The sequence below is a fragment of the Acinonyx jubatus genome, chromosome B1 (assembly GCF_027475565.1).
Source record: "Acinonyx jubatus isolate Ajub_Pintada_27869175 chromosome B1, VMU_Ajub_asm_v1.0, whole genome shotgun sequence".
Classification (NCBI taxonomy): domain Eukaryota; kingdom Metazoa; phylum Chordata; class Mammalia; order Carnivora; family Felidae; genus Acinonyx; species Acinonyx jubatus.
In genome coordinates, this window is record NC_069382.1 from 73,270,650 (window position 1) to 73,298,352 (window position 27,703).

The following is a 27,703-nucleotide window of genomic DNA, read 5'->3' on the forward strand; positions in this document are numbered from 1 at the left end:
CCCTACAATTCAGTTTTAAACCCAGCAAAACCAAACATCTCACACATCTTTATTTCTTTAATTAGTTACTTTTTTCATTCTCCACCCCAGAGTGCAGCCTAAAAGTACTTTTATTACTCACTTTAAATATTATGTTCTTTGTGAAATCATCCAAGGTCTCTCTGCAAGGAGTTAATTATGACTCCTGATCCTGGCACTGTGGTGGAATACCAAACAGTTATTATGAAAACTGTCTCAAATGAAACCACCCAAGTGCCAGATAAAGATATAGAGAGGTAGATAAATTTCAGTGGCTAAGACACCCTGGGAGCTAAGAGTGGGCTAAAGCCAACTTCTGACCTGGGAGTTTTTCAACAGGTAGAGATCTTGGTTTCTAACTTTTGGTCTGCCTTAAGTGCTGGAGACAAAGAGGTAAATTAGAAGGCCACACAATGTGGGTATCTAATAGGAGACCCGCATGTAAAGCTGAGATCCCAAAAGGATCTAGAAGGATGAACAGAAAATAAACCTAGCACACAAAAATGGACAGTGAGGGACCTTTCAGTTTCAGCTTTAGTTTTGGGAAAAGGAGAGGAAGGATCCTCCCTCCACCTCCTGCCTTTGTAACTGCAGGTAGATTCTCACATAAAGCTCTATGTAGCTCTAAAATCCTCAAGCAGTGAACTTAATTTAAAGTGGTCATCAGAGGTGGTAGTGTCTCTGAGCAGCCAGCTGAAAAAACCGGATTTTTCTCTGGAGCAATGTAAATTTAACCTAAGGCCCAGAGGATTCTACAGATAAAGTTCCAGGGAAGAATGCAGCTTGAGAGGCAAGTAGATGAATTAAAAAAAAAAAAGATTGAGACGTGAAAAACAGAATGTAAAGGCCTTAACACACCTGATTGGAGTTTCAAAGAGAGATGATAAAAAAATGGAGAAAAATAAATATTTCAAGAGATAATGACTATGAATTTTCTAGAACCGTGGAAGCTCTTCCAGGAAGCTCAATGAATCTCAAACAGGATAAATAAAATGAAATCACATCTAGACGCATCATAGTGTAGAACATGTAGAAGAATCAGGATAAAGAAAATATTTAAAAAACAACTACAGTGGAAAGACCATTTCCTTGAAAAAGAACAGCAATTTGGCATTTCGCTGAGTTTTGATAGCAATAGTGGAAGCCAGAAGACAGTGGAATAATATCTTCAGTTTGCTGAGAGAAAACTGTCAGTCTTATATCTATAACCAGTGAAACAGTCTTTTAAGAAAGAGGGCAAGGCAGAAAGTTTTTCAGGGAGTGGGGGGAAAACTGTCATAGTTATGTATTATCCCCGGGATGGTCTATATGTGCTTTTAGGGTAACATTCTAGACCGCTGGCATTAACAATAGACTTAGATTTTCAACATGTGACATTTAAAAAGGATAAAATGTATCTTTGTATACATAGAGAACTCTAGTTTCCATTATCAAAAATTATCTCTGTATAATAGTAACATTGTCATTTTATTCACAACTTTAAAATATTACTCCCTGTTTTAAGAGATAGCTGCTTAAAAAGTTAGCTTAAACCTTTAAGTTAAAACAAAACAATCTGGGAAGAAGACAGAAACCCAGGTTTTGTGTCTTTCTGAATCTACTTACAAGTAGATAAACAAGGTACCCAAACAGACAACCTGTGGGCAACATTTACCCATGACAGTGTATTCTCTGAACCATAAAATACGACTGGGTAAGGGCAAAACACCACTAGCTACAAGGCCTGAGTGTATCAATCAGTGTATTAGTAGGAAATAGCAAGGGCAAACAATGGAGATCAAACTTGGCAACAGGAGAGTGCCTCAAATAGTTAACTCGGAAAGCCAGCTGGCCAGTTAGCAAATGAAACTGGTAGGTCTTTTGCCTACTTCAACAATGAACGAGTGCAGTGGGCCTTCAGTAAGGTCTGTGAGGGCAAGGGTAGTTTAACCCCTGGGAACTTTCAAAGCTGACCTGCCAGGGCTGTCTTTCAGAATAGGGCCTCCTCACACAAAAGGAGAAGCTGTGGGAATGGAATCAAAATTGCACAGAATACGGACAAAGGAAAGAGAAGTGCCAGATGAAAGTTGGGGAGAACAGAGCCAAGAAATCTCAGGAAGCACGCTGCATGTTTTGTTTTGCTTTGTTTTGTTTTTTAAACACTGTATATGACAAGGGAACTCTGTAAAATTAGAAAGACCATTTACATTAGACCAGCAGTATCCAGAGCAAGGAAAACCAAAGGCCTAAAGTATGCTGAGACCACATGTGGGAGACTTTAGTTTTGAGTATTACTTGAGAGGAGTAGTCACTTGGAGCTGCCCTATCATGTCAGGAATGATTTAATGAACTTGGTGTGGTAATGCTTGAGTTTGGGCTAGAGTATATAAATATAAAGTTGATTAAAAAAAAAATGCAACATGTTGCCCAGGTAGAGGAGGCTGCCAATCACTAAAGGTAAATTTTAAGCAGAGGTTTGGTCCTCTCTCATCAGTGCTACTTGCGTTTATTGAACACCTGCTGTGGGTCAGATGCTAATATAAGCACTTGACCTGTATCAATTAATATTTACAATACCCTTTGAGGCACATTTTTCGTAAGCCATGCTTATGACCTAGTAAAGAGAACCTGGGAGCCTTAGGACCTTGCTTCTAATTCAGCTCTTCCCTTCATTAGCTGTTGTGATGTTGGGCAGGGTACTTAAATTTCTAGGATCACTTTCTGAAACTCTAAAATAAAGGGATTAAAAAAGAATACCTCTAAACTTTCTAGTTGAATCTATTGATGTTTTGTGCTCATAACTTTTCTGACAACCTAGAGCAGCAGTTTTCAGATTTTGGTCTTAGAAACCCCTTTACCCTCTAGAAAATTATCGAGGACCCCAAATAGTTTTTGTTACATGGATTCTATGTATCAATGTTTACTGCATTCGAAATTAAAACTAAGAAATTTTAAAAGCATAAGCACAGTTGTATCAGCCATCACAGTAGTGGCATCATCACAAGTTGTGTAGTCAGAGGTTATATACATTTGGAAGAGAATGAGTGCAAAAGCCAATAAGCTCTTAGTATTATGAAAGTAGGTTGACCTCAAAGATCTGGAAAGTCTCAGCAATTCTCAGGGGTCTGCCCATTACATTTTAAATACCATTGACCCTGTTCCTGTCCTTTGAGAGGTTAGAGAATAGTTGTCTTGCCACTGAAAAAGAGTTGGAAATGCATCCTTCCCCATGTAACCAACCTTTGGTATGTTTTGGTTTGGAAGATAGTTACTCTAACCTTGTAAATAAGTACTCTAGCCCAAATTGAGTAAAGATTTGAATTTGAGTATCTTTAATAACTGCTGATCTCCTTTCTTCTGATGTTATACTTAACTCATGATGAAGTAGCCTATTTTCAAGCCTTCTTAAAATTGATATTAATAAGCTGTTTAATAGCTAATAAGAATAACATTAAGTACTCACTTAAAGATGTCAGGACATCTTTAAACATTTACATGCATTATCTCTGTAATTCTTACATAATCCTGTAAGATAGAGGTACCATTTAAAATCCCCTTTTGCAGGTGAGGTAACTAAGATTTAAAGACATTAAGTAAATTTGCTCAAGGTTACATAGCTAGGTGTGGTGGTAGATTTAGATTTGTACAGTCTAACTGCTGAACCTGGGTTGTTAACCCACTGGATATTATTACTTCAAATTTATGGAGCTGTGTCACTGTCAACTTGGCTTTGACATTGTGCTGAGATGGTCTATTTCTTAATGTTCTTTGTTGATATTAATATTATTCTTATTAATATTACCCCAGTGAAAAACCATTAGCTCTGCTGGAGCCAGGAATGGTTAAATTTGATCATAGTACTGTGTGATTTCTACTACTCTGGGAGTGAGAAACTGTGTACCAGATGGATAGTGCTCAAGAGGCAGTGGAGCATGGTTTCTGAATCGCATTTCTTCACTTTTAAAGTAGAATCTACATCATAAATTTGTTTTGACAGTGAAATCAAGTTTCAATGTAAAACATTTAGTAAGGCCTGGCACAAAGTAAGATTCAGTAATAGGTAATACTTATTTTGGAGTTGTGTTGAGAATTGATAAGGAAACAAGATTACAAAGTTGGATAGCTACTTTGGGTTATAGTCTATAGCATTTCATTGCTTTGCCTAAAATCTTATCTGTTTAAACTGGCGAAATACTTGTAATCGTATACAAGTATAGAGCTACATTTGCAGATTCAAATATAGCTTTAAGAGCACTTTGTAACTAGTAAGCAAAAGCAGTTAGAATGTGTGCATGAGTTTTTGGGTGTGGGGGAGATATGGTGTGCCCCCTTTTTCCTAAAGGGGGGTCTAGGAGAAAATCTCATGATTTCTTTTACTTTGCTGGGGGCATCCTTAAGGCTTTTTTTTTTTTTTTTTTTTTCCTTTTTTACCAGAGCCTAGACCCACTGTCCAAGGCCCTGACTGGAAGAAAGGTGATGTTTAGGGGTCTGAGGAAGAAGAGTGGTCTCTGTCTTAAGAAGGTTCTTTTATATAAAAGAGATAGTAGTAATGGTGTCCTGTTACCGTCACTTGTGCCTTTTGTTTCTCTTGCTGCTGCAAGATCCTTAATTATGCTTTGTTGGAAGATAGGTTGGCCTAGTGGAGTGAACACAAACCTTCGTTCAGACATATCTCTGTTTCAAGCCTGTTGCTAAATCTTACTAAGTCTTTGGGCAGTGACCTTAATCTGAGACTGTTCCCTGTTTTGTAAAATGGGAATAATGATCTCAGGGTTCTAGATTAGATGAATAAGCTGTACCTAACATATTGTTAGTTTCTAGTGGGCTCTCTGTTTGCTGATTACATGAATGCAGTGGAAGCGTCTTTATGAACCTGAATATAAGACAGGCTTCTTAACTGTAAAGATTTCCAGCTAGTATTTCTTTTCTCTACCTGCATAGGTATGTTTCTGCAGAAGAAAAAAAGGCATGTTTTTATGGCTTTCAATTATTATTATTATTATTATTCTTTTGAGTTAGCATTCTAATTTTGTCTAGGTGGGAAGAATAACTTTGGAGTGAAGGAATCCTGTTGGAAACTTGAAGTTCTAAGAAATATTCCTCCTAACAAATCTTAAAATCACTAGTTTTGGAGAGCAATGACCACTGTTTTTGTCTGCCCGGTTATTTGAATGGCTGAGTGTAGTGGTAAAATCCTTAGGCAGTCCTCATTGTGATAAGGAATTTGAGTTGTGACCAATCCACAATGCTTCCTCTTAGTTTTAGATTGAGTGTACAACACAGCATTGTGCTGAGATTGCGGGTGTTTGGAAGTTTGAGAGTGTTTTACAACCACTGCCTTGTTAGGTTTGTCCAGAAATACTGTTCTATAACCTGAAAAATTTTAAAAATTTCTTGTCTGAAAATTACAGATCATTATGTAAGGGATCTAGTTTACTAATCTAATCATTGTGACAGTATTGCTTTATTTGTACATAAATAGAGAAGATCTTTGTAAGAAAATCATGATACTTCTTACTATTTAGAAAATAATAGCTCTCAGTCTTGACTAAAAAAAGGAAAGAAAAAAGAATAGTTTTTAACAGATTATAAATGTTTCTTGTTATTAGAATTAATGTTTTAGATGTTTTTGAGTTTTTATTTTTTTTGTGGTGATGGTTTTTGCCTTTTTTGCTTTTACAGTTATCATAGTATTGACAGATAAGGACATTGGTGGGCAGTGATGGAGTCAGGCTAGAATGAAGATTATTTTATTTTATATAATTATAATTATATAACTTTTATTTTTCTCATTCATACTATGTCTTACAAAGGTCTAACAAAGGTAGATTTTTTCATAATTTTTTAAAAACGGCATTTTTATAGCCATTGCTCTCCCCCCCCCCCCCTTTTTTTTTTTGATTCAGGGCATATGTCTTTGGTCAGCATTGTATTACCAGTACCTAGCTCATGTTAGAGTTTAATTATTTCTGTTTGTGAACTCAAACACACATTTTTTGAAACCACACTGTGTGCAGTGCAGTCAGGCAGTATTTCCCCCAAGGCCCACTCAGCCTTCCTGCCAAGAATTTGAAGAGGAAGATGGAATGATTGTTTCTTAGAGTCTCTCTGTGAATAGTGATTCTCTGACATATTCATCTGAATGAAGTAATTGTTTTTCCTCAGTGAGCAAGAAAAAAAATCCAGGCAGCAAGTTACCTGAGTTCTAACATACTGATGGAAACCTCCCAGGAACCTAGGCAAGGGGGCATCCAGCAGTAGCAAATACGAATAGGATTCCTAAATTTAAAAAGCAGATAACAAGACATTTTTTTCCTTTGTGGTCCACATTAGTTGCCATGCTAAAACTGCTAAGATAGGAACTTTATTAGAAAAAAAAAATAGATTAGTTTCCTATAGACAAAATTTTCTATATTACAGTGGTGTGCTTTTTCTGAAGGTCAAAACCTTATTGTAAAATGATAGTGAGACAGAGTAGAGGCCAGAGCTAAAAGGATTTGAGTAAGTGCTTGCTCATTGTGTTAGTGTGCGTTCCTTAAAGATGCCGAGTTATTTCTGAAACTTAGCAGAATCTGGTTTTCTTTGGTACTGTGGTCATTGGCTGTTTAGGGTAGTGGTGTCAGATTGTTGTTCCTTCTAGTACAGTTGCTATTTTAGCTCTATTGTATTCTTCATTCAAAGTCCTCTCTACCTGCTATAGAATGTTTCACAGTGTATGCTGTGCTGACTCCTTAGTACCAGGAGTGTGGACTCTGGGAAAACTGCCACCTTACTGTTGAAGTGGAAAAGTCAGTATTCTGGACTTCTAGCTTGGCTCTCTGATGTGATTGTATCTGGTATTAGTGTAGAGAAGACCCAATTAATGGACTCAGAGCAAAGAAGTTCAAAGCCTTTTTCAGCATTTAACAGGCTCGCAATAGGAGTCAAAAGGCAGAGAAATTTTATCATTGTCCTCAATTAATACATATCATTTTTAATTGAGGTGCTTTTTATATAAAGTGAAACCATAGATGAGTTTTGACAATACATATACCTATGTAATCAGCACCTCAGTCAAGAAATGGAATATTTTTATCACTCCCCAAATTTCCCTCATTCTCAAGTCCATTCGATCCACACTTAGACAACAACTGTTTTGATTACTATCACTGTAGATTAGTTATTTGTATTCTTAAACATCATATAAATGGAATCATATAATGTTGCCTTTTTTTCTGGAGTGCACTCAACAGTTTTTTTTTAATGTTTATTTCTGAGAGAGAGGGAGAGAGAGACAGAGCATGGGGGAGGGGAAGGACAGAGAGAGAGAGGGAGACAGAGAATCTGAAGCAGGCTCTGCCCTGACAGCAGCAGAGCCTGATATGGGGCTCAGCCTCACAAACCATGAGATGATGACTGAGCTGAAGTCGACACTTAACCAAATGAGTCACCCAGATGCTTCTCAACACACTGTTTTTGATACCCATTTTGTTTCATGTATCAGACATGCATTCTTATTTCTTTGTATTCTTATTTCCATTGTATGAATGTATCACAATTTATCCATGGTTCTGTTGGTGAACATTTGAGTTGGGTTCATTTTTGGTTCTTCTCAATAAAGCTGTTATATGATACCAGCCTATTTGTGGACATTTCTGTTAGATAAGTACCTAGGAGCACATGTGGTAGCTCACAGGGTGTGTGTGTGTGTGTGTGTGTGTGTGTGTGTGTGTGTGTGTGTGTGTGTTTAATGTTTATTTTTGAAAGAGAAAGAGTCAGAGTACAAGCAGGGGAGGGTCAGAGAGGGAGAGAGGAAGACACAATCTGAAGCAGCCTTCAGGCTCTGAGCTGTCAGCACAGAGCCTGATGTGGGGCTCGAACCAATGAACTGGGAGATCATGACCTGAGCCAAAGTCAAATGCTCAACTGACTGGGCCACCCAGGCACCCCACAGGGTGTGTGTTTTTATAAGAAATTGCCAAATGGTTTTCTACAGTGGTGATAACATTGTACAATCCCACTAGCCATGTATGAGAGGTTTAGTTGTTTCCTGTCTTTACCAATGTGTGGTGGGTTTGGTCCCTTTTAATTTAGCAATTCTTGTTGGTGGGAAGTTGTATTGCATTGTGGTTTTAATTTGCATTTCCTTGATCGCTAGTTTTATAGAATACCTTTTCATATGTTTATCAATCTTTTTATATTTTCTTTAGTTAACTGTGTCTCATGCAATTTTTCATTCAGTATTTGAATGATGAATGACTAAGTTGGTACATGAGTGACTTCTGTGATTGTTGACTTTTATCACACACATTTCAGCATTTATATGCACACCTGATACCCCTCCTGCTCCAAGAAATGATGTTGGCACCTTTCTACCTAAAAGACCTGTAGGAGAGATCTATTTGTTCAGTGATAAGTGTGTGTTTTTCAGAAGTAGACTTTAGTTTTGAACTACCACAAAGAAATAGAAATATCTGGTAACAATGTAAGATGGACACTTAAATTTTCATATTTTAAAATCTGTATTCTCATGCTTTACTTTAGAATGTATGAGAAAGTTTTTGAATGTATTCTAGGAAATGGAAAAATTATCCTATGAATTTTGTATATATTTGTTGGTTAACGGTTTTAAAAATTGCAGGAAGTAATAGATTATATGGACTGTAATAAAGTTATATGGACAGTTGAGTACACTTCCCAAATGTGAAAAAAGCTTGTATATTGTCTATGTCTAATCACTGGCATATCCCTGCACTTTAAAGCTTAGCATTTTATTATATACTTGATATGTGGTGTCAGTTAACATCAGGAAGAGAGAATAAGCAAAAGTAATTCCTGTTTTCTTCATGGAATTGGAAGGTGAGACACTCGAAATAACCCACCTGTTCACTTTTTTAGCCTTCTACTTTCTATAATATACATTATAAAAGACAACTCACACACAATATGTCAATCCTTTATGGTCAAGCTTATCCCTTTATCAACCCAATAGTTACTGCATTTCTTTTATTATTAGTGCATGTTCCCAACCGTTCCCTAAATTTTCTACCACTGTTTTATTTTTATAAGCAGAAGGGGGAGGTCCTTGTATTCAAGACCTGTGCTTGCCAATTTCAGCAGTTCTGTGACACAGAAGAATAGAAGAATGAAGGAAGTGACTTACATTGCCAGATAGAGTTAGTAAAGGGTGGGCAAAGAACTGTGTCAAAGAGAAGAAAGACATCTTCTTACAAAGATACAGACATATGAGAACATAGAGCATATTAGGAGAATACAAGTAGATAATATTTTTGGGTAGTGTATAGTTTAAGACAAATCAGTTTATATTGAAGATGGATAGAAGTGAGACCAGATTAGGAACATCTTGTGTACTGTGCTTAGGAGTTCAGATTTTACTCTATCGAATAGTTTCAAAAGTTTTGCAGAGTCACTTGGGTTGCTTTGTTTCTGTGAACAGTGTTCTCCTCCAGTTGTCCCTCACAAGCTCTCTACCTGTTTAATGTTTTGCCTTCATTTGAGCAAAGAGTTCAGCATGTAAAAAGTTTGGGAACTGCCACTGAGATGTTAATATTTCATGTTCTGGCAGCAGTATGGAGGGTAGGTGAGAGGTACAGGACCCAAAAGATGGGAAGATTACTAAGGATGCTGTTCAAATAGTTTGGGTAAGAGGCAGATAGTTTCTGCTTATTAAACAGCACTAGGGAAGTGGAATCGATTGTGGATCTGCTTAAGAGGTAGACTTAGGAGGACTTAGTGATGATGTGATTGGTTGGCAAAAGTGTCAGGACAAGGCAAAGGTAGTTTGTAACAAGTAATGGGAACCAAAATGATGTCCAGATTTTCCCCTGCTCCCCATTTTTTTTAACTTCCAGAAAAGTCCCAACTATAGTCTTAAGAACTTATTTAGTCCCAGAACCATTTGATAAGTTTGCCAACGTGATGTACCATCACCCCCAAACTCTTGAGTATGCATTTCTTATAAAAAAGGACATTCTCCAGCATAATCACAGTATAACCATTAAAATCAGGATATTGGCATCAGTGTATAGATTTTCTATTCCTCCGACCCCAAATACATTTCACTAGTTGTTCAAATGCTAACTCCTATAATAAAAAGATTCCATTCAAAATCATGGACTGCATGGAGTTATCTTGTATCTGGAACAGTGCCTTGATCTTTACTTTCATTCCTTTCACACCTTTGAAGATTATAGGGTAGTCATTTTGAACAAGGACCCTCAATTTGGGTTTGTCTAGTATTTCCTCATTAGTGGATTCAGGTTATGCATTGTTGGCTAGAATTTCAAAGAAGTGATGCTATTTTACTTTCATTACTTTTTATTAGGTAAACGTAATATCAGTTTGTCACATTACTGATGTTCACTTTCAGTCTTTCTCAATCTTTTTACATTGGGGAAACACTTAAAATAATCTTATCTTAGGAATCACATAAAAATTATTATATGTACAGCTCATGGTACATCAGCTTGATCAGTAAGTTGTAGATAAAATAATTTATTGATAATTGTCAGCCCTCTTTTGAGTAGAGAATGTTGTCTGTGGATCTGTTTGTATTGGAAAGTTCATTAGTCAGTCGCCTCTTTTTGTGTGATTCCCTCTTCCCACAACGTGTATCTGTTTTTTTTTTTTAATTTTTTTAAATGTTTATTTATTTTTGACAGAGAGAGAGAGAGAGAGAGAGACAGAGCACAAGTGGGGGAGGGGCAGAGAGAGAGGGAGACACAGAATCTGAAGCAGGCTCCAGGCTCTGAGCTGTCAGCACAGAGCCTATGTGGGGCTCGAACTCAGACCGTGAGATCATGACCTGAGCCCAAGTCGGAGGCTCAACCAACTGAGCCACCCAGGCACCCTAGTGTATCTGTTTTAATACAAGTTAGTAGAGCAGGTAGAGATTACAGTTTTTGTTTTTTACTTTACTACTTTGTCTTTTTTGCCTTATTCGAATAGGCCTTACCATTAACTTCTACTGTATGAGATCCAAATTAGATATGGTATGTGCAAGAGTAGTTTTCCCTTCATGTTTAAAACTAAAAATGACATTTTAGCCAACTTTTCTTGGGGGAAAATACAACCCCCTGTTAATTAAGTTTAACTTACTTTCCTTGAGATAAATATCTTTTATCTTTGCATAAATTTTTCAGACTCATAAGAAATGTAATAAATTTCACGTAACAAGCTTAAACCAAAATGGGGCTTAATTTTTCTTAATGTAGGTTCAGCAGATTTAATTTAAATAAAGGTTGTAAATTCATTTTAATATTACAGCATGAAAATTTTTCAACAGTGTTGAATAGTAAACCAACTCAAACCATAAGCCAAAGCAATATGGATAAAAATATTGCCTAGACACTATTTATCTTATAAAAGACTTGGAAAAAACATTTCCTTATTCAGTAATATGATCTGGCTCCAATGCAGGCCTAGCAGTTAGAAAAATACTTCTTTTATTAGGTTTTAAAGACACTGCAGAGAAGGAAGGAGCTAGCAACAGAGAACAGTACTACCCGAGGAATGACATCAAGAAAAGAATGATACCAAAGGAAATTAAGGGACAAGAGAGTGGTAAGGAAGAGGGAATGCTTATTCAGTAAATGTAAAAAACTACAAAAATGGTAAAAGATCCAGTGGGATTTAGCAGCCAGTTTAAAATTTGGTTTTAGTGGAGTAAATGCAAATTGCAGATGTAGTAGAGTTGAATGGGAATGAGGAATTAAATTTGGCCAAAACGAAAACATATAAGTTAAAAAACAAAAAATAGGTATTGTAATGTGAACTGAGAAATAGTGTTTTATGTTATTTCCAGTAAAGATATATATGATCGATGAGCCATGTGGACTTAAATCATTGTTCCAAACCATAAAATTTGCTGCTCACATGAATATTTGCACAGTGCTCCCCATATTGTTCATTTTGCGTTGCTTTTGTTAATCTACATTGCTAAGGACCTATTTAGCCAATTTTGGAGTCCCTGGAAGATTTTCACCTTAAGGTACATCTTTGATTTCCCAGTTAACAACAGTATAAGCCATGTGGAACTAGAATTACCCAAGAAATTCTGTGCTTTTGAAGTATCAATCTTTTTAGTCACATATTTATTTTTTTATAGCTTGTGTTAAAATAACAAGAAATTTGATAAAAGAAAAAAATGATAAATAGATGTTAAGGCTAGATTTATACCCAGTTTAAAAAATACAACATGTAACATGTTCACAGTACAGCTTTTAAAAATGTGTTTAAATATTTGATACTGTGTTTGTGACCTGGCTTGAAGTTCTTTGGTGAGAAAGAATGCATATAATTGACTTTAAAAAGATTTAATAATTATTTACTGACTAAAAAATGCTTTGAGGACTAAGCTGAACATTTATGGCTTTGGGTAGGTGCTGAAGAGAGCTGTGGTGAAAAAGGAACATCTTTTTCCTGAGGAAGCTTAAAATCTAGTGGGAAGAGACAGATAATACATGAATAGACGGATAGATAGATAGATGGGCACTTACTGTATTGCATACACTATTCCAGTGCTTTTATACAGTGCTATGGAGAAGAGTAAAACAGGGCAAGGGGGAAAGGAAGTATGATGCAAGGGAGTTATTATTTTTAAAACTTCTTTTCAATGTTTTTATTTTATTTTTGAGAGACAGAGTGTGAGCAGGGGAGGGGCAGAGAGAGAGGGAGACAGAATCTGAAGCAGGCTCCAGGCTCTGAGCTGTCATCGCAGAGCCTGACGTGGGGCTCGAATTCATGGACTGTGAGATTGTGACCTGAGCTGAAGTCGGATGCTTAGCTGACTGAGCCACCCAGGCACCCTGGGAGTTGTTATTTTAAATAAAATTATTAGGGAAAGTGTCATTGTTTAGGGGACATGTGAACTGATTCTGAAGAAAGCAATGGGCAGAACCATATGGATCTACTGGGGAGAGCATTCAGGCAGAGGGAGTGGCCAGTGCAAAGGTTCTGAGATAGCAGCATATTTTCTTCTTGAAGAAAGAACAAGATTAGAAAGAGTAAAGTTAAAAAAAGAACAGAATATAAGCACATAGTGTTGGTGGTGTCTGTAGATTATTATATAGATAGGTAACCATAAAAATTGACATTTATTCTGAGTGAAATGGCATTTTATTATGTATTCCCAGATACTGTTAATCAGTTTGGCTATAATTAACAAATAAATTATTAACTTGGGGTATGTATAGATTTCATTATATGAGGTTGGAGTGTTGGTAAGTGGTGTGGCCAGAAGAGGGCTCCTGGTGATTAGGGAAGCTGCTTTCAGATTCAGGGAAATCCTAAACTGCTTGCTGAAGGTGATTGCAAGTTTTAAGTTATCCTTTTTGATCACCAGTACAATTTGGTTTGTTTTCCTGCGATCTGTGTCTTAAAGCTTCTTAAATGACTTTGTAGTCTAATGGATCATCCCGTGCCATGTAATTTTAAAAATGTCTAAAAATTTCATAGTCATTTGGAGGCTTTGGCAGTTTGCTTAAAGTTACCCCTTGTTTTATTAGTGTAACTAGTGTTCCTCAGTTACTTAGATTTAAAGGTAATTTCAAGGTTAATGTTTGTCTTGGAAACATCTTTTGAGGCTTACAGCTCTAATTTACTCTTAAGACAGGCTTTCAGAGCTCAACTTGTTTAACATGTGAACTTGCCCTCTTTGATTCCTTTAAGCATCCTGAAATAAGTTCAAATGGTTTTCTAATCAAAGATTTTTGAAAAGCAAGGTTCATGAGAAATTAGTGAAAAAGTTTCTGAGCAACTAGTTTAAAAAAAAAAAAAAAAGCACTGAAATTAGGTCTGAAATGCCACTAAATGAACAAAGTATAATGACCAAAAGTTAGCCACTATTTTCTGGGACGTGGGTAAAAGTCCTGGAGTAATTCTATCACAGTAACCTTATTTCTGATTTTTTTTTGAAAAGCAAAATTATTATCATACTTCTCCTTCATCCTAGGATGGAACTGACTGTTGAGGCATCTCTTTCTTCAGACATCCTTAGTTAGGTTCATAATTCCCTGGACTTCACACTATTGTGAAAGATGCTGCCAGAAGAACCCTGTTTTGCCCACTGTAATTACAAAGGGAAAATGATGCCACTCTCTCCCCTTTTCTTTCTAGAGATTACTTTATACAAAGTATAACTTTATTTAATATAGGCTATCTGAATTTTCATTTATGTGAGAAATCTAGTGATGACTGTCTATTAGAGCTTTCAATTTCTTTGATCATTTATCCTTTGTTATATATCCAGAAGCAATAATTGGTAATGCTGTGGCTTCTTCATTGGTATCTCAAAATACTGTGTGAATCTTGCACTGCAAGCACAGCTCTGTCTAAAGGATTGAGATAAAGTAGGTACAATTCATGCTCATTATTTGCAGATCTGTATTTGCAAATTTGCTTATGCACTACAGTTTATTTTTGACACCAAAAAGCAATATTCATGATGTTTTCACAGTCATTTGTGGACTCGAGCGTGCACAGGGTGGCAAAAAAATCACTTGGCATGCACATTCCTTTCTGAGGTCAAACAAAGTGACTCTCTGCCTTCTTGTTTCAGCTCTCATACTGTAAACAAGTGTCCTTTTTATGGTTTATTTAGTGAAATATTTTTCATTAAAAGCTTTTCACTGGTAATTTGCCATTTAAAATGGTCTCCAGGCATAGTGGTGAGGTGCTGTCTAGTGTTGTGATGTGCCTTATGGAGAGCATAAGACAAGCTTTGTTCAGACATGAATTTATAGTATTGCTGACTGTGAGTCAGTGTTAATGAATCAACAATATGTATTCAGTACATGTCTTTATATAGAAACATACATATGAAAAGATTATATATTGATCAGTTGGCCAAAATGTTTGTGACCAAGGCTTGTAGGAACTTAACTCTGTGTTTCCTCTAGGAGCAGTGGCTCAGTATTTGTGGTAACTTTATAGAACACAATTACTGCGAATAATGAGAATGGACTGTGTTTAATTAAGGGTGGTGATTTATAGAGATTTTAGGTATCTGAAATATTTCATAATTATCTCTTTAAACCATTGTTTCAGGTTTGTTTAAATACATACACACATACAGAGTTATTTATAATGTAAAATCTGATTTTTTCATGGGTTCTGGTTGGGTGAAAGGTCAGCGATTAACTCGTAAAGAAACATTTCCAACATTATTCTCTAGAAAATTAAAATGTGCCTGAAGCATATTGAGTGTTCAGCAAGTATTTGTTTTAGAATAATAATCTTTGAGCACTGTAGTGATTCTGGTTTTGGAAAAGAAGGCTGAGTATCAGTGTTAGAGAATAATACTCTTAGGATTTTATCATCTATAGTTAATGTAGACTGAGGCACATAAAAGAAAACTCAGTTGAATGTCTCTTTCTGGTCTCTACTTTGCTTGAAGCTAGCTGGAAGCTAGCAATCTTGAGAAATTTACTTAAATCTCTTCCAGCTTCAGTTGCTTTGTCTGTGAAGTGAGGAACATTTTCAATTTAAAATTTCTATGGTTTTCTTGACTTTGAGTCATTTCCATTCTTCTCACGCCCAATTGTCAAGGAAATTGTGTAATTTAATGTCAAAGTATATTAGCCATCAGACTTTATTTTCCTTACTTCCAAGTTTGGTCTCACTAGTTATTGATAAAAACATAAGTTATGTATTTGATATATCTTGACATTATATACTTCTGGTAAAAAGAAATAAAAGAGCATTTCTGGATTTTACACTGACTTTTTAGGATACAGGATTCTGTTTGTTGATGTTTGTGTTTCTTACAAGTTCTAATTCTACAGAATTACAGTTTTAAAAGTGAAAGTGTGCATTTTTTGTTAATATTTTATTAGCTTTTCCTATATGGCAGTTTAAGTTTTAGGTCAACTTTGTTTTCTTTTTCTTAATGTGAGGCTTTATAAACTACTTTTTAAAAGATCCCTCCCCCATAGGTATTTAATCGATTCTGATCTTATTGGATAAATATTTATTATTTTAATTAGGTCATTAGCTTCTTTAATAGATTATTATTAGAACTAATTTCCTAAAAACACTGGATTTTTTTGTTTAATTTTGTGTTTATGAATACCAATAGAAGATGAAATTTTCATTCCTATTTTCCATTCTAAAACTGGGTCAGAGAAATCCAGTCTAATATATATACTACTTGGACAAATTTTTATGTAAGTCTGTCAGATATTTTTAGCCTTTTCAAATATTCTGGGATTCCTCTAATCTGACTTTTAGCTGTGTCATTGTATATTTTATATTGTGCTTTAAATTTTATACTGTGCTTTAAATCTGATTCTTTTACTTGGATTTACCATTTTTGACCAGGTCTGTTTGTAAGAATCTGTATTATTTTGAAAGCTATCTCTATGCCATGGTTGTAAATATGAGTCAGTTAACTTTATTGGCTTAAATTAAGATACTTTATTCTCTGTTCTTCCCAATATAACACTAAAGTTATAGAATGATAGTGATTTGAATTTTTGTTTTCATAATTGGCAACAGAAGTGTTCACCACTGACCAGTACTAGTACTATTTTAGAAATGCCGTCATACACTTTCTATTTGTTGATAGGCTGACTGCTTACCAACAGTCTCCTCCCTACTTTTCACATATTCTTTATGATTAGCTTTATGACCTTTATTCTTTCACCTTTTGCACTTTATGAATTGCTTTCAATATGGCATTTAACCTGTTTCAGTCTCTTAAAAATTTGCCTGTTAGGTTGGACACACAAAGGGCAGTTGGTTGGGGTTTGCATTATCCCAAGGTACTGACCCTGTTATCGTGCTGTTCTATGCATAAACATCCAAGTGAAAAATGTTCTGTTAATGTTAGGAGAGCTGACTTTAGATACAGTTATGAAAGCAAGATTTTGATTGTTTGAAGGAAACCTATGAATAGTAGATTTACCTTATATACATTAGGATACTATATATATTCATTTGTGTAGGTCAGTGTTTTTCAGCGTGTTATTTTTAACCTGCCTTTCTCTAATGTTTTCATAGTTTGTCTTCTACATATACTAGCCAATAAGACTTTGATGACCTTTATTTTCTGTAGTTTTTTTAATTTTAATTTTTTGTAGAAAACAACAGATATGTTATTTAATGTGCTTTTCCTAAGACCTACTTTCCACCTCAAATAGAAATTTTGTTGTTGTTCTTGTCTGAGTTGTAAATAAGAACCACTTGACTTTTTAAAGGCATATTTAGTATGTATTACATCATAGCTTATTGATTATATTTGATCATCGAAATCTCATGCACCTAGGAAAGTTTCCTTCTCTCTCCCTAAAGGACTATTTCATACTTCTTTCTTCAAATTTCTAACACTCTTCTCCCAAGATCACTCTGATGATGATGACAATGATGACATTGCTTCCTACTTTAGAAAGAAGAAGGAAAACAGTTGAAGGAATGAGTAGAGAATTTCCAAAGACTTCTACCTCTGTAAAAACCCACCTATTTCCAGCTGTTTCCACATTGAAAAATATGGTAAAAAGAAATAAATTTAAAGTACCTGTGATACCACACTTCTTTTCTATCTTTTGCCATAAAGTTTCCATTTTTTTTAACTAAAACTAGTCCTCCATTTGAATTCTTTCCCATCATCCCCTTTTAATTAATTAAGAAGAACACCACAATTTCTTCTCTTTCTTGATTACGTTTCAAACTTTTTGTTTTGTACCAGATCACTCTTGTTAATATACAGATACACTACACTGCTAGGTCTCCAGTCTTGAAGAATAAAAAATTTTCTTTTAATTCTGTTTTCCCTACCAGTTACCACTCCCTTTTGTTCTTTTTTGCAGCAAACTCCTAACTTGTTTGTACCTACCATCTCTGTTCTCTTTTCCTCCTTGTTAGTTACCTTTGTTGGTTAGTCTTCTCTTTGAATGTTGGAGTGTCTCATAGCTCAGTCGTTGGAACTCTTCTCTTTCTATACTTACACTTCTAGTTGTAATTAGAATTAAAGAATTTTCCCCCCACACTACAGCTTATTTCTTAGCAAGTGTAGATTATAGAAAGTAAAATGAAATATTGCTATTTTAAAGCTATCTTTCAGACTTTCAAACCCCATTTCAAAACTTGCAGTGAGAACTGAGGCACTTTGGGAGATTTACCATCTAGTGGCAAGGGTTCGAAAAGTAGATAAGGCTGTTTTAATAAAGACCATTGTGATATAATGTAGTTATTCTTAGGACATGATAGAAGATGTATGTTGTATTTGTTTTATCTCATAAACCTATAAAGATATTTTTAAAAGGAGTTTTATATGAACTTGGGCAGTGAATTGGCATTATTTTATATGACCTCAAACACGTCCATATAGGTATCTGCAAAGGGTGAAATTTAGGAATGACCATTATGAAAAGATTTTATATCAGATCAAATTTTAGTGTCAGTCTATAAAACTTTTATAAAAGCAAATGTGTCTGATATGTAGCATTTGAAAATGTAGTTAAAAAATAAGTTTTAGGTGCTTACAATACCACCACCCAAAAGCAGTTTATATTTTGAAATCTTGTATTTATGCAGTTTAAAAATCATGTTGTGATCATGTAATTTCCCTTAGCATAATATAAACATCCATGCCCTCAAATTTTTAAAAATGAACATCGTGTTTAGGAATTGCACTATATGTATCCCATCTCATGGATTCCTTTTCTTGAACGTTTGGGTTTTGATTATTTTTATTTACATTTATTTTTATTTTTTGCTTTTGTGGATAAAGCTGCAGTGAGCATCCTTTGCATAATTTTTTTTTCTGTTTTAGGATTACTTCCTTAGGATAGATTGCCAGAAGTGGAGTTACTGGGTCAGAGGGTATGAACTTATGAACTTTTTTTCCTTTTTTAAAAAATAAAAGTAAAACTTTTTGTTTATTTACTGTCCATTCAATTTATATTCATTGTCAATGATGAAAATCATAATGAATTATACTTGGTGCCTGTCGGAAAACTATGTCTTAAGGCAAGGTTCTATGATCAGAGAAGTTTGGGAAATTCCAAAGGTAAGAAGGCCTTTTTATCTTGGTTTACCTCAGCATTTCCTGAACTTAACTGAGCATTGAATGTTTTTTTTTTTTTTTATGATGTACTTCATAACATCTTCTGGAAGCTTTACAAAAGATATCATTTATGAACTGATTTAAAATTGAAAATGATTTTATTGGTTAAATTATGTTTTGTTGGTCAAAGCAACTAAATTATCAGGCTTCATTCTAAAATTGTTTAAAAGATTAAAATAAAGCTGTTTACTATGTGATTTTTGTGTCTGTCTTTGTAAAGTGTCGTAATTTCTACATTTTAAACTTTATTGATTTCTAAAGAACATCTTAATGTCTCCATGGCATCAGATACTTTATAATCTTTAATGAAATTTGGAATATAGACCTAGGACATAAAAGTGGAAGATAATATAGATTGAACAAACCTTTTTCTCCCCCCCACCCCCATTTTTCCCTACAGAATGTGAAATCCTTTGCATCTTCTGATAGTCTAGCCAAGGTCCAAGAAGTAGCAAGCTGGCTTTTGGAAATGAATCAGGAACTGCTCTCTGTGGGCAGCAAAAGACGACGAACTGGAGGCTCTCTGAGAGGTAACCCTTCCTCAAGCCAGGCAGATGAGGAGCAGATGAACCGCGTGGTAGAGGAGGAACAGCACCAGCAGCAGCAGCAGCAGCAGCTCCGACAACAAGAGGAGGAGCACACCGCAAGGAATGGTGAAGTCATCCGAGCAGAACCTAGGCTTGGAGACCAGAATGACTCCCAGCAAGGACGGTTGGAAGAAAACAACAATCGATTCATTTCGGTAGATGAGGACTCCTCAGGAAATCAGGAAGAACAAGAAGAAGACGGAGAACATGCTGGTGAGCAAGATGAGGAGGATGAAGAGGAAGAGGAAATGGACCAGGAGAGTGATGATTTTGATCAGTCTGATGACAGTAGCAGGGAAGATGAACATACACATAGTAACAGTGTCACAAACTCCACTAGTATCGTGGACCTGCCTATTCACCAACTCTCCTCCCCGTTCTATACAAAGACAACAAAAGTGAGTATATTTAGTTCACTGTTCCCCTGAGACGTTTACCTATGCACATTCATTGTAATGAAACTGTCCTCACGCTCTTTGTTATTACCACAAAATTCATCATCAGATGTGTAGTAATAAAATGAACTAATTTTTGTTTTACAGAAAGTATTAGAAACAGAAGTACTGATAATGGCACAATCTTATTACAAACGGAGGGAAGGGTAATTGATCCTATTACTATGAAAAATCATTAATATCAAATTTTACCATAAATTTTATCCCTAAGACGGGTGTTAGTAGTTTGTGTGCAGCGGAGAGTGTTGCAGTGAAACACGATTTGTGTAAATCAAATCGTAAAGAAACTTTTCTTATTTACAAAATGCAGCTGCTGGGGTGGGCTGTGTATTCACAGGTGTCACTCCAAGGCACAAGTTATTGTCAAGTTTCTGCCACCACTTCCCTTATCTGCAGTTTTTGTTTTCCTTCCCATTCCTAGAAGACAGCTCTGTTGTATGTGCCTTCTTATCTCATTCAGCTAGTAGTAGCCCATGGAGTTAGCCATGGTCTTGTTTCAAAAGGTAGGCAGACTTCTGTCTAAACCAGAGAAGTCTTATCAACTCTGGGACTTGTTGATTAATCTAGTGCTAGAACAACATTTCCATTGGATGCAGTCCTTTGTGGCTATGCCAGAAATTAAGGACTGAAGTATACTAGTCAGTCATACTGTCTGTCATCTTTGCTACTAGATAGGCAGGGAGGTCCTGAAACATTGAAGTCGACTGAGATGGAAGGAGGAAGTGATGGGGCAGTTGCAGTAAATTTGGAATTGCCGGTGCTTGTTTGGGATGGCATGTGGGCTTCTTTCCTCAAAATACTCCTGGCTACTCCTTAAAATTGTGGTTATGACAAAGGGTGGGGATTGTAGAAGAAAAGAAGCAGCATTATTTCTCTCACTCCCCAATCTTTCTGTTGTAGTCTCTCCCCTTCCCTCCCAATCGAATATAGTCAAAATGAAATGATATAGTGCCTGGGCTTTACCTCAAAATAATACTGAAGGGGAGAAAAGGAGACAGTATAGATTGGTCATGAGTTGCTGATTGTTGAGGCCAGGTTACAGAGATGAGGGTGGGGTGGCTCATGAGTATTCTTCTGTGTGGTTTTCAAAGTATGTTTAAAATATTCTATAATCGAGACATTTTTAAGTTGTAATGAATATGAACACACATACACACTAACCCTAGAAAATGATAATCAAAGTTGTAAATAGGAGTTTTCTTTACATACTTGGTCTTGTTGACTAGCTCCTAAGTCAAGTAAGTGCTGACTTCTCCTCCTCATTGAATTTTATTTTCTCTGTATTTTGGTGCTGTTGAAATTACAGGAAATTCAATAAGACGTCAGGTACTTTTTGCTGGACTTAGAATTTAATCAATATTTTAGGCAGTGTTGCTATCTATGGTCTAAATTTAAAGAGGAGAGAAAGTGAAAAGAATTATATTCAGAATCAATGAGTTATGTAACACAACTTTTGCCTCCCCGCCCCCCCCTGCCAACCAGGCTTCTATGCTCATAAATCTTTATGTTTGCATGCTGTTTGGTTCTTTATTTATCATTTGAAAATTAGAAAAAAATCATGAGTGTCCATGTAGAATAGACTTATAAGTTAAACAGTTCTTTGGTATGGAATATTTTCATTCAAATGATAGCTTACTTACTTTACAGACATTAAAATGAAATAATGTCCATAGTAGTCTATCCTCTTGTTCTTATTTGTTATTTTAAAATTTTATAGTGAATCAGTGATTTAGCCCATAAAAAATATACAAACAGATGTAACATCGTCTCCCTTAATGTAACTTGACCTGGAATAAAATGTCGCAGGAACTAGGTTTAATACTTGAATTGCTGTATCATTTTTGCTTAAGGTTGTGAAACTTTAAACTCCTTCTAAAACATGTTTATCCCTAATTTACCTAGCCTGTCTGCAAGTTTAGATTTTATTTAGTTGGTTTGAGAAGGGGCTGACTTCAGTAGTGATTTATATCCATTCTGCCATCTCTGTCTCAAGGTGTTAAAGTGTTTTGAATCTCTACCCCTAATAGCTACAGCCTGCTTTGTTGGTAAGGCTAAGACCTTTTACAATGCAGTCCACCCAGCTTCTATCCCCCAGATCTCTTGATCTCTCCCCCTCAAGGTTACTACATTAAAAGAGGGGGTTTCTACCTCTCTTTTTCTTGAGGATTCAAGTGGAAGAACGGGGCTTAATATTTTACTGCATTATCTCGTTTAAGAAAGAAGTTTAATTGAAACTAAGCATTGTTGAACAATGCAAAGCTATCAGTGAGTTCTGCTATATTTTAAAGACAAGAAAGCCAGCTAGACAAAACATATAGTTTTCCAAAAGGAGAAGTCATTAGATTGTTCTGTAGGAAAACTACCAGTACACAGGTTTGACAGATGCTTTATCTTTTTTTTCCCTTCAAGATGAAACTGTAAACAGAACTTTTAGGTGTATTTTATGTAGTTATATTGTTACCTCCTTAAAAACAAAGTAACAATTTTGAGGCAGTTTTTTCCTAGTGTCTCTCAGGTCATGAAACGCAAGATATTGTGCAGTCCACACAAGGCCACAGGAGTGGACTGAGTACTAGCAACTGCAGGGATAGATGTGTATATGTGCATGAGTGTCTGTGTGTGTGTGTGTGTGTGTGTGTGTGTGTGTGTGTCTGTATAGGTATGCTGTGTACATACTTTTGATATGTTGTTTATTTTGAGGTCATTTTCCTTCACAAATATGGCAAGAAGAATATAAACTATTTGACTGCCAAGGCAGCAGTGCCCTTCTACAATGAGGTATTTTGAGCTTCATTTGGCCCATTTTCCTTTTTTCTATTCTTGAAACTCTTCTTTAGGATCATTCCCAGAGTGCTTTATTTTCTCACCAATACTTTACAGATGTCACCTGTTACTTCATTGCTTAAGAAGAAAATGTCGGTCACTCATGTATATAATAAATCTTAATATAGTAAGTAAGGAAAGGCTCTCATTATTTCAAATATAGAACTGTAGATTGCGAGTAACTTGTTTTGTGAGTGTTCCGCAAGACCAGCAAACATTTCTAATACATTTTAACTTGATAAACGAGCAATGTCTTGCAATACGAGTACCATGTGATGCCAAACGTCACATGATCACAACTCGCTTTGATATACTTCCTAGTGCTTTGATTACAAGCATGTTTCCGGAATGAATTATGCTCCCAAACCAAGGTTTTATCGTGTTTTTATTTTGGAGCAGCTTTAAATTTTGATCATTCTAAACATAAAACACTTCAACAGACTTTACCCTTGGCCACAGTTTCTTTTAAGTCTTCTTAAACTGTGACTTTTAAGAAGAGTAGTGGTATAAGAATCATTTTTAAACCCCCCCCCCCTTTAATGTTAAAATGGGATTAGCCTTTTACTTTACAGTTTTATCCAATAGATCTTTCACGTGTTTGTTTGTTTTTTGGGGGGGGGGGTGCAGTTTCTTAAATATACCCTGGCGCCAGCTATACTTACTTATTCAATCATTCCTGAACATGCTGTATATGCAAATATATTAATGAGAAAATCCACTTTTGGTCTTTCCTTGCCTTGGTCTTTTCTTTGAAAACATACTGAAACTATCAAAACTCTTAGGACAGTCTTTTTTTCCCCCAGTCACCAAAGATTTGTTCATATGGGAACCTACATAATAATGTACATTAGAAATTTCAGACCATCTTAATGTTAAAAGTCAAGTGTAAGGACAGTCAAGAATTGGTATTTATTAAGCCCGTATACTGTTTGCAAGTTCCTGTGATAGATAAGTAAGTAGAAGTTACAGAGAGACCAAAAATGACACTGTAAGTGACCAGAGATTTTAATCCACATCTGCCTAATTTAACAAAACAAAACAAAACAAACAAACAAACAAACAAAAAAAACCCACACCTTTCTTTCCATGTGCTATGCTGCCCCTTATGGTAGAATTTGGAAAATATTGCTACACAAGATTTTCAGCAGAACTACAAGTCTATTCAGGTTCTAGACTCTGGAGTGTGATAACTTTCTAATACAGTGTTGCATTTGAAATCATTAGGGCTCAGTTAAGTGGTTTTCTGTGTGGTATTTAACAAAAATTATTGAAGATATAAAGGTTCAAGGCTAAAATTGTAACAAGAAGAAATGACAGTGAAATTTGAGATTGGAAAACAGGTATCACTTTCCCAGAGTACACCAAACCTGTTTTTAACCAAGAGTTCTGTGCTGTCTATTTCTGTAAATTTGACTAGTCTGCCTATAAATTCTAAAGTCAACTTGCTTCCTCATATAGGAATGCTCATCTTTTCAGTTTTAACTCCCTCTGTACAGCCTTATATTAAAAAAAAAAAAAAATCTTGGCGTGCCAGGGTGGCTCAATCTGTTAAGTGTCTGACACTTGGTTTTCACTCAGGTCATTATCTTATGGTTGTGAGATTGAGGCCTCATTGAGCTTGTGCTGGGCGTGGAGCCTACTTCAGATTTTCTTTTTCCTTCTTTTGCCCCTCCCCTGCTTGTGTGTGTGTGTGGGGGGGGGGGGGGGGGCGGATCTTGTTTTCTAAGGAGATGCCCAGCCCAGACATAAAACTCTTTTTACATGTTTAATGCAGAGTAGCAACTCATTTTCCACTAAAATGAAAAGCAAATGAGGTTACCATTAGACCAAGTCTTTTGTATTCTCCTGATGTTTTCATGAACAAAACCATGCTTGAGCACCAGTTTCTGCTTCTTCCATGCCTGTCTTGTTGTCTTCCATCTGTTGTCACATAATTTTGTTCCTTAACCTCAAATTAGTCTATTTTTTCCCATCCTGACTGTTAGATTTCTCCTAGTAACTAAACAGCTTTTTTATCCTTTTTGCCTCAAATAAGAAATAAATGTCTATTAAAATTGACAAAAGTCTGAGGCTTTTTCTTGTTTCTAGATTCTAAACAGTAGAGAAATTGGGCACAATGATCACTAGGGGACCAGATTAGGGGATCAGAATGACAGTTTTGTTTCTAGCCTTCCATTCTCCAACCACTCTTTTGAACAAGAGCTCCTGAGAAACTTTGTAGGACAATGTGACTAACATCTGAAATCTAACAGGCTGTAAATTCTATTCTGTTGAATGTAGAGTTCTAGAGAGTGATGTCTGCTTCAGGAAGTCCCTAGCCTTCCTTGTCTTGTTCTTGTTAAGACAAAGAACTTAAATTCAAATTCCGTTAGGTGTAAATACATCCAGAGAGCAACAAGAGCTATGTAAGCCAGTCATCTTGAATAACATCCACTAGTAAACATAGCCCAGTGAATAGAGCCTTGCTTCCCACCTTTGTGAAGGAGGATACCATAGAAATATTCACTTTGCCCAGTTTAACCCAATTTTAAACACATGGATTTGGGGCTCCTGGGTGGCTCAGTCGGCTAAGCATCCAGCCCTTGATTTCGGCCCAGGTCATGATGTCATGGTTTGTGGGTTTGGGCCCTGCATCGGGCTGTGCGCTGACATTGCAGAGCCTTCTTGGGATTCTCTCTCTCCCTCTCTCTCTGCTCCTTCCTCACTTGTGCATGCATTCTCCCTGTCTCCTGTCTCTCTCAAATAAACATTAAAAAATTTTTTTAAAAACTTTAGAAAAAAAACCACGTGGATTCACTCATATGTGGAATTTAAGAAATAAAACAAACAAGCAAAGGCAAAAAAGAGAGGCAAACCAAGAAACAGACTCTTAACGACAGAGAAAAAACTGGTGGTTACCAGAGGGGAGGTTGGTGGGGGGATGGGGAAAATAGGAGATGGGGATTAAGGAGTGCACTTGTGATGAGCACTGGGTGTTGTATTGAAGTGTTGAATCATTAAATTGTACACCTGAAAATATTACACTGTGTGTTAACTAACTGGAATTTAAATAAAAACTTTAAAAAATAAACATGTGGAGAGGATAGTGGAAGTGGAGGGAAGGGGACACCCTGGAGAAGATGGGTTTTCCCTTAAAGTGGTAGAGTGAAAATAACTTTTCAGATTTGAACTTGAATTCTGATTTTGCCACCTATTATATGACAATGATCTCATGGACTGTTTCTTTATCTGTAAAATAAGACTATAATACCTACTTCTCAGGGTTTTTATAAGGATTAAGTAAAAAAAAAAATATATATATATAAAGCAAGTAAGTACTGTAGTGCCTGGGACACTCAGGTGTCAGTTGACAAATGAAGGCTTGTGACCTTATTTCTGTTTATCTGTCTCCTATCCCTCACCCTTAATCTCACAAATACACTTCACTCCCCACAAAGGAAACAAGTCTTGTGTTTTTTTTTTAATGACCTTTAGAGTTCAGTCATCATATCACCCTCTAGTGGAAAAAAATATAAATAAATAGATAAATACTTGAAAGAGTATAGTTGTGGATTGGGAACAAACTGTAATAAGCTGAGCCCATCTCTGATAAAAATAAAAATGTGACATAAATTTCCAAGGGAATGCTATTCACAGATCTTCCCAGTTGATAGGTATATGCAATTTCCTTTAATTAGAATTTGTCAGGTTTCTCTAAACTTCATTCTTTTAAAACATGTTTGTTTATTTTTAAGGTTTATTTATTTTTTGAGAGAGACCAGAGACAAAAAACCAACATTTTTGTTGGTGATGGGGAAGATGGTATGAAGAGGATAAAGGAGTGTATATCATCATGGGTTCTGTTTTCACTTTGCTGGATAACTCCAAAATTATGTCTTGAGCGCTCCTCATTCACCCAAGCCTCAGTCCTGCATTTCCAGTTGTCTCTTGGGCATTGTCATCTGAGTGATCCACTGAATGCTAAAATTACTATTTCTTCATACCAATTTTTAATTTTCCTCCTCAGATTTTCTGGTCTCTGTTAGTATCCTGATTTTCTTCTGGTCCTTTGGTGGAAAAATGGTTTGACTTTTTCTTATCTTCTAAACCTATAGGCCCACTGAAGAGTTTAATAGACTTGAATACTTGGTCTTCCTTTTACTTACCCCCAGGTGTTTGTAAGATCCAAATTGGACAGTCCATGTTTAAAAATGTTAGCAGCATCTTTGCTTATGTTTCTGTTTCTTTGCTTAGGCTACAATGTGATGTGCTTGACAATGAGTTAGCAGTATGAATGATTGGATGAATTTTTTAAAAAATGGATTTTTATCTCTGTATGGATTAGTAACCTCAATATAAATATCTGGTGACTGATTTCCCACTAATGAAGTCAAATCCATAATTGGACATTTGAAGTCTTTCACAATCATACTGTAGTGTCTTTCTACCTGATTTCATTTCCATGGATCTACTTGCTTTTAATGATCCCTGTTTCTCTGTAGCTGGCCAGATCCTTCAAACCCAGGTCTGATTTCATCTCTATTTTTATATCTTCTTAGAATTAGAAAAGTCATTGAACTACTTTTTGATTCTTTACACAGTTCATTTGGTATTGCCTTATGACTTTTGGGTAAGTTTTGTCTTGAGTTGACATTTCCTACTTTTTTTTTTTTGAACAGTAGAAATTTGATGTATTTGTCTCTAGTGCTAATTTAGGTTGAGAGTTACAATTCGCAAATTGTAATGTGAAACAATTCTCATTTCACCTCTTAAGATGTACCCAGGCTAGACTATAAATT

At 35.8% G+C, this 27,703-nt stretch overlaps 1 protein-coding gene across 3 annotated transcripts in view; it reads left to right on the forward strand.

Annotated features, from left to right (window-relative positions):
- The window catches only part of FBXW7 (F-box and WD repeat domain containing 7), a 225,613-nt gene that overhangs the window by 112,715 nt on the left and 85,195 nt on the right, over positions 1-27,703 (forward strand). For 2 of the 3 annotated variants that reach the window (XM_053216864.1, XM_027067290.2), the window contains 2 exons: positions 18,767-18,816; positions 19,461-20,045. In XM_053216864.1, coding sequence (XP_053072839.1) covers positions 19,530-20,045 — 516 coding nt within the window. In that variant the 5' untranslated portion in view covers positions 18,767-18,816; positions 19,461-19,529. The remainder of the gene's footprint in view (positions 1-18,766; positions 18,817-19,460; positions 20,046-27,703) is intronic. The other variant, XM_027067286.2, reaches the window with a different exon arrangement.